Source organism: Arvicanthis niloticus, chromosome 6 (genome assembly GCF_011762505.2).
Source record: "Arvicanthis niloticus isolate mArvNil1 chromosome 6, mArvNil1.pat.X, whole genome shotgun sequence".
Taxonomy (NCBI): Eukaryota; Metazoa; Chordata; class Mammalia; order Rodentia; family Muridae; genus Arvicanthis; species Arvicanthis niloticus.
Window position 1 is genome coordinate 91723320 of NC_047663.1, and position 7948 is coordinate 91731267.

General features: G+C 46.1%; 1 protein-coding gene across 3 annotated transcripts; it reads right to left on the bottom strand.

Annotated features, from left to right (window-relative positions):
• Positions 1 to 3781: 3781 nt before the first annotated feature.
• On the bottom strand, positions 3782 to 7928 carry LOC117709892 (calicin-like). 3 transcript variants are annotated; one of them, XM_076937232.1, is made up of 2 exons: positions 7709 to 7928; positions 3782 to 7365 (listed from the first exon to the last, which is right to left on the bottom strand). In XM_076937232.1, the coding sequence occupies exon 2, from the start codon at positions 7352 to 7354 to the stop codon at positions 5585 to 5587; it is 1770 nt and encodes a 589-aa protein (XP_076793347.1). In that variant the 5' UTR covers positions 7355 to 7365; positions 7709 to 7928; the 3' UTR covers positions 3782 to 5584. The 3 variants fall into 3 exon arrangements, with proteins under 3 accessions (XP_076793347.1, XP_076793346.1, XP_034360198.1); XM_076937231.1 differs by having other exon boundaries at positions 3782 to 7462; XM_034504307.2 differs by having other exon boundaries at positions 3782 to 7369; positions 7709 to 7927.
• Between the last annotated feature and the right edge of the window lie 20 nt (positions 7929 to 7948).

Consider the following 7948-nt stretch of genomic DNA (forward strand, 5'->3'; position numbering starts at 1 on the left):
CCAAACCAACCAAACAAACAAACAATGGAACAAGCAAAGTTCTGAAAAGCTTCATGGGGAGAAGAAACATTTGCTTTCCCAGTGCGTACTGTCTCCATACCTTTAGACCAGGTGAGACCTTGTCTGTATTGTTCATGTTTGTGTTCTTGGGTCTAGCATCATGCCATGTACATAGACGCTTCCACAGTTTGAGGAATAGGGGACTGTCCAGGTAGTCAACTGACTCTGCAGTTTGTTTAAGTTTTGGAAGCTATGTTTTTGTGCTTCCTATATATTCATGTAATATTTAATTTGTTCTTGGATTTCTGACAGGGTTGAAGACTAATTATAGTCTCATAATCAAACTTACCTTGTTTAGCATTGAGGAAGATGATATAGAAAGGATAGTTTTCAGATGGTAATACAAGTTAAAGTCAGAGCATAATTTGAGTATAGAATTGTAGACTCTTTAAGTCAGGAATGATGGTAGAGTACTTTATCTAACTGACAAATATGATGGACTGGATGTTAATTGTATATCATACTTTGTAATTTTCATAATTGTTATGGTTATGCTCAATTTATGTCTGAGAGAAGAGCCTCTTTTACTGAACAGAAAGGGTGAGATGTAAGGAATTGGTTCTAATGTTTTGTCTTAATTTGGCTCCCCAAAAAAGCCTTGCTTCAGACACCAAGGTCCCTGCCCCTGGCTGGCTTTGATGGAAATAAAGAATTGCCATACAGCCAATGACTGGGCATGGAGACAAAGGCGGGACTTTAGATTGTTCAGGCAAGGGACCAAGGGGAAGAACAGACAGAATCACCAAGATGGGGAAGCAAGGAGAAGAGACTTAAAGGCTGGCTGACATGTAAGATTTTAGGAAAGTGGCCCTAGGGGCTATTCCCCCAATTGGGTCTGAGGTAGCAGCGATGAAATATAGATTTAAAAGGTGTGGGCTGGCAAGATGGCTCAGTGGTTAAGAGCACTGGCTGCTCTTCCAGAGGTCCTGAGTTCAAATTCCCAGCAACCACATGGTGGCTCACAACCATCTACGGTGGGATTTGATACCTCCTTCTGGTATGTCTGAAAATAGCTACAGTGTGCTCAAATCTTAAAAAACAAACAAACAAACAAACAAACAAACAAACAAACAAAAAAACTGTTAGGCCAGGAATAGTGGAGGGGAGTGTGCTAGCCTTAGGGAGGTTTGAAAGTGCCCAACCATTGAGCAAGTCAAAGCATATTAAAATTAGCTGACAAATTAGCAAAATTCTCTCTCTCTCTCTCTCTCTCTCTCTCTCTCTCTCTCTCTCTCTCTCTGTGTGTGTGTGTGTGTGTGTGTGTGTGTGTGTGTGTGTCAGTCTCATTCATGAATCCAGAGCTCTTAGGTGGGTGCAGTACACATGATCCACTGGGAGCAAAAGCTGATTAATTTGCTGCTACAGAAGTGGGGTTACAGACTTGCTCTGTTCACAGCCAGATTTTCTCAGGTTCTAGGGGTTCAAACCCAGGTGTCACCCCTTCAGAGTAAGGGCTTTTGCCTAAGGAGCCATCTTTCCATCTTCCCAGCCCTGTGGAAAGGTTTGTTTTTAAATTTATTTAATTTATTTATTTATTTATTTATTTATTTATTTATTTATTTATTGTCTCTCTATGTAGTCCTGGCTATCCTGGAACTCACTTTATAGACTGGGCTGGACTTGAACTCAGAGATCCACCTGTCTCTGCCTCTCGAGTGCTGGGATTAAAGGCTCCAGTGTACCACTACACCCACCTCTAGCCCAGTGTTTTGAGACTGAGTTTCTCAGTGAACTTGGGGCTTGCTGCTTCCGTTAGACTGGCTAAGTCTGGAACACTCAGAACCTACCTGTCTCTGTCTTACAGATGTGCACCACCACAGCCAGATATTATGTGAGTGCTGGGCATGGGAACTCAGATCTTCATGTCTGTGCATCAAGTACTTTACAGAGTGATCCTTGTATCTGAACCTGTGTTGCTTTCTAGTAGGATTTCAGGGGCTGGAGAGATGGTTCAGGTGCTGACAGCACTTTTTGGCTCTTACAGAGGTCCAGAGTTTGGTTCCCAGCACCAAGGTCAGGTGGCATACAGTTTCAGGGGATAGAATCCCTTCTGGTCTCTGTGGGCACCTGAACACATGTGGTGCACACGAGCGCACACACTCGAGCACACACACACACACACACACACACACACACACACACATTTTTAAAAAAATATTTAAAATGTATCTAATTGAGTAGAGGCTTGAGTCAGCCAGGGCTACTCAATGAGACTGTCTTAAAAAACCTAAACTAAATATAATGGAATCTAAATTTGAAGTATGCCTTCATCCACTAAAAATACCAGTCAATGGGGTGTGGCTCGCTGGTAAAGCACTTGCCTAGAGCCAAGAAGGCCCTGAGTTCCATCTCCAACACAGCAAAAGAAAAGCCTTGGGATAAAGGCATTTCAGACCTTCGCTTGCATTCCAGACACACATCCTGCCATTATAATTGTCCCCTGAATTCTGTCTTACTAGAATTTTTTGTGTGTTTTGCTTGACCTTTACTGATCCATCCTACCCACTCCTCCCACTCCCCTTGCCCCCCAACCCCAGCACATCCACACTTTTTTTTTTTTTTTTTTTTTGGCGGTTTGAGAGTGCCTCAAATCTGTGGTCCATGTTGGTCTTGATCTCAAGCCCATTTTCCTGCCCCAGCTTCCTGAGTGCTGGGATCACTAATGTTAACCACCACGACCTACTGATCCTTTTTCAAAATATTTATGATTATATGGCTCTTGCTGTAAAAAAAAAAAAAAAAAAAAAAAAATTGTGGTGGGGTCCTGAGATAGCTAGCATTGCAAGGTCCTGGATTTGATCCCAGCACCACATTTTTTTTTTGTCCTAGACTGACTTTCATTATATAACTAGTAGGCCCACAGACATCAGCACAACTGACTCCATGATGGAAGTAAAACTCGACAAAAACACCAGCCACAAAAAAAGCAAAGACCTAATGCACCAGAGTTCATAGTTCTGGGAATCTCTAAATGCACTAACCTTGCCTTCTGACTTCTGTATTTTTGCTTTTGGCTAACTGTTCTTATTAACTGAAATATGTCAACCCAGAACATGATTTTTGTGCTTAAAAGCTCACCCTAAGAAAAGCTCAGGGCTACACTGTGATCCTGAATGCCCAGTGCAGTTGCTGGCAGGCTAATAAAGGCTTTCTACTGGCTTTTTTTTTGTTTGTTTGTTTTGTTTTTGTTTTTTGAGACAGGGTTTCTCTGTGTAGCCCTGGCTGTCCTGGAACTCACTCTGTAGACCAGGCTGGCCTCGAACTCAGAAATCCGCCTGTCTCTGCCTCCCAAGTGCTGGGATTAAAGGCGTGCGCCACCACCGCCCGGCCCACCACCGCCCGGCTGGCTTTCTACTGGCTTAACCCATGTTCAAACCGTCTTCTCTGGTAGGTCCCCCACCACATTTCCACTTACAGTGTACATTTTAGTGGAGGGGCAGAATACACCAGAAAAGTAGTAACAAGTAGTTCTGAAATGTAATTTATAGTATACTGACCATCTCAAAATTCTTCATAATGAACATCATCTCAAATGGTCTCGAAGGCCAGAGCTCTGGATGAGCACAGCCAGGTGGCTCTGGCCCGAGAGCTCTCCTGAGGCTGAAGTCAAGACACAGCCCTTGAAAATTTCACTGAGGCAGGACAAGGCTCCTACAACACAGAACTCGGCTTTCTTCAGAGTGAGGGAAGAAAGTGGGAATGAGCAAGCCAGAAGCCATGCTAATTCTTAAACAGTTTTATTGAGTTAGGATTTACATGTTTCCTATATTCAAATAGGCCTATTGCTGTTTTGCTTGCATGTCTGTTGTGTCTGTCCATGCACCATGTGTGTCATGTGCAGTGACCATTGAGGCCAGAAGGAGGGAATCTCAGGATTTAGAGTGACATATGGTTGTGAGCCACCAGGTCGTGCTGTGAATCAAGCCTGGGTCCTTGGCAAGAGCAGCCAGTGCTCTTAACCACTGACCTATCTCTCCAGCCCACAACCCCTTTTGAACCAGGGACTCCCTCTGCAGCCCAGCCAGCCCTGAGCCGCACTGTGTAACCCAGGCTCGTCTTAACTGCTGAGATTATAGGCAGGAGCCACGGGTTCACTAAGGTGTATATTTTTAAATAAGTCAATTATAGGGAGTGTAAATTATTTCTCATACAGCTTTTTAAAAACAATTCTGTTGCATTTCTGAATTATATGATTTGGACCAAAATATTCCAATTTTGAATTCCAGACTTTATACCTGTTATCTAAAGAGGTAATTTAGAAAAAGACTGGGAATTCTTTAGGCAATTGGTTTTTATAAGAGGACCTTCTTGACACCAGGTTTTACCCTCTGGTGGCATCCTGACGCAATGAATCTTGGGAATATTTGGATGGAGCAAGGCTTATCCTTTAACAAGGTAACTCTGAGTCAGGTGTGGGAGTACACACCGTGATCCCAGCCCTAGAAGCTACAATGAAACATTAGCTAAAGGCAAGGGGATCGTCATTCCAGGCTAGCCTCAGCTACATAGTGAGGTCTGAGCTACAGAATAAGATCCGGTGACGGGGGTGGACTGGGGAGGGGTGTCCTCAGCACAATGTATGGTGGGGACTATCTGTCCTGGGCATTCCACTCATTAAAAGTTCACACTTACACTATTAGGTTGGTAGCCTCGCTATGTTACAGAAAAGGAAATTAAGGCACAAAGATATAAATTAATTTACCTGTAATAAACTAGTGGGTTCTTGAACTGGTACCTGAGCATACCTCCCAATCCCATTACAGCTTCACACCACTATGGATATGGACGTCTTTCTTCTCCCATTACTGTAGCTTGTCCACCCCCGATTCAAACCACACATTCCTGAGAAAGTTCTCCGTGAACATCTCCAACTAGAAGCAGTTGTAAGCAATCCTCAACTTCCCCCCAAAGGAGACATAAACCACCCTAGGTACACAAATACAACAGGCCATTGCCCTGCTTGTCCCTGGACTTGCCCACACACCTCCTTCCTCCCCAGCCCCCAAGCCTGCTCTCTCAGATTTGGGATAGGTCCTTGCCCGTCTTCCAAGAAGACCTGAGGCAAACACGTCCTAGAAGAGCCTGTGACAGCACAACTCTGAGCACAGATTACTATGATAGCAGATACTTGAGAGGTGACTACAGGAATAAGGGTGGGGAGCACTCAAACATCCCTAGCCCAGAGTCTGGGAGGAACTGCAATCCCACTACCACCAAGGATTATTTTTCCTGCCTCAGTTTAGAGATCTCCAGTGCCGGAATAAATAAATAAATAAATAAATAAATAAATAAATATCTACCTACTGTAGATCACCAACCAGAAACTCCATCTCTGCTAGTTACCGCCATTGAGACATTAACCCTGAATTCTACCCACTGGGAACATCCATAGCCCAGAGTTTCACTTTCAGACCCAAGCACTAACCACCACTAAAAGGAACACAAAGCCACACTCCTTTCTTGCTCTCTGTTATTAAATTGTGAAAAATAATGCATTTACTTATTCTCTCACTTAAAAAGTTATTTAAATTCTTTGAAGAATCTTGCAAGGCAGTTTGGCTAGACAACAGGCAGGACAGTCCAGTGCCTCGGGTGGGCAGGCAAGGGTCTTCCATTCACCTATCTTTTGGTCCAGCAAGTAAGCATTAGGATTGATGGTGTAGTCTTTCGTCTGGACATTGCTGGCTGTGGTGACGCCCCCACATACAAATACCTTGCTGTCTCCAATGGTGCAGATAGCGTGGGATACATCCAAGGGACAACTGTTGGGCAACAGAGGTACTGAGGTTGTCAACTTGTTGGCATTTCTCTTCTGTAAGTTGATTTCCACGCTCTGCCTGTGACTGTGTATACGGAGGGTGTTGTCCTGATGGAAGGAGAGCAGGGGCCGGTGGTTGAATTCTATGGGGAAAGTGATACACTGGACCAGTTCCCCTATACAAGTGTCAAAGCAGTCCACTACACCGACCCGGGAGATGTAGCCCTTCACCAGGCATCGCCCAGTGACAATGTACAGGTTTCGGTCACCCTTGGTGATCACTGCTGTGCTGTCCATGGGAATACTCGTCTTCCCTGCCAAGCACCAGGCTTCCTTGAGTTCATCATAGCGATAGATGTTAGAGACACACTGGCGTGGGGCAATGCTCCCACCCACTGAATAAACTGTCTCCCCACAGGTCACCATGGTGTGGAAGACAAGCCCAATGGGCAGGTCAGGTAGCTTGGTCCAGGAATTGTTGTCAATATCATACCGCCATGCTGTCTTCAGTCCTGACATCTGCTCAGTGGCGCCGCCAGATATGTAGATGTAACGGCCGGCAGCAGTAGCACTGAGCGCGGCTGCCCGGTACGGCATCTCTGAGAGTTTCAGCCACAGGTTCTTCTGGATGATATATGCAAATACATGTACATTGAACTTGCCATGGGCCTTCTGGCCACCAAGGATGACCACTGAATCAAGCAGAGCCCCTTTCCGCTGGTAGGTCAGCAGGCTGCACGGGCGTTCCTGCTTGCGGTCCATCAGGACACTTTCCATCAAGGTCACGTGGGCGGAGTTGTTCTCCAAGCCCTTCAGCTTGTTGCTGGCAAACATCTGCAGCGTCTTGTTGGAGACAGCATTGAGATTGATGTAATTGAAGAACTTCTTGAAGTATTTTTCCCGCTCCTCCTTCCGGAAGTACACCCAACTGATGAGTGCACTGAGAGCTTGGTCCTCATTGAGCACGTGAAGGTTTTCATCACGGAGGAGGCGGCCGAAGATGACAGGTGGGCAGCTCATGAAGTGCATAGAGCCCTCAGGACTGGCCCAGAAGTGGAAGTTGTCACGAATGCCAGAGTAGGCCAAGTCTGATACTTCTTTGAGCTCGAACAGCTCAGCCAAGAAGAGATAGCGCAAGCAGTTGACGCGGCGAATGGATTTAATAAGGAAGTCATTGCAGTGAATCCGAAGGCGTGGGGTATTGAAATACTGAGCGCCCCGGAGCAGCTCCTCCACATTTTGCTCTGAGATCACCACTTTGCCGCTGTAGAAGTAGTCCAGGAGCTGGTCCACTGTGGCTGGACTCAGGTAGTTGGGGTCAATGGTCATGTAGAGTTCATCGGTGGTCTTCATGTCGTTGCTGGAGATGAAACTTTTCACTAGCGGAGAGACGGCAGCCAGCACGTTGCGATGTGCGAAGAAGACATGGTGGTCCACAGTCAGGGCCATGTCCGAGTACTCTTTGCACTTCCTCTGTTTGTTCAGGTTTTGCAGCACAAAGCTGGTGTAGTTTTTCTCTGTTAATTCCAGTTTCATGGTGCTTCTTGCTGGCTGAGGCAGAAGATTGACAGGTAGGTAGCAGGTACTGGAGGGCAGACTTTTTCAGGCCTTTGGGATTTGTACTGATAGTTGTTTGCAGAGCAACTGACCAGAGAGGAGTGGGCGTGGGAGAGAGGGTGATGTCATAGAATGGATGAAGTAATCATAATGCAGCCCCCTCCCCACCCCCAGGCCTTTGTCAGAGGCATGGGGCCTTTCTCTCCCCAGAGCTTCAGAGGAAGCTCAGGAATGGGGCCATGGTGTCCCCCTGGGGCTTTCAATCTGAACTGGTTTGGGTGGGACAGAGGGCGCTGTGGAGAGTGAAAATACTGGGGTGGGAGGAGAGCTTACCATTATCTAGAAGCCTTTCTTTTAACCAGGAGGCTGAAGTCCTGCTGAGAAAGGACTCCCCCGTGTCACAGAGGCAGTTAGAGGCAGAGCAGACCTGGAACTTGTTAGTATTCCGTCTAAACTCCACCTCCCCAGTTACCTGGCAATAGCCAGGTATGCTCCTCCCCACAGTTACCTGGCAACCGCCAGGTAGCCTGATCCACTATAAAAGGGGCTGCTTGCCCCCTCCTCTCTCTCTTA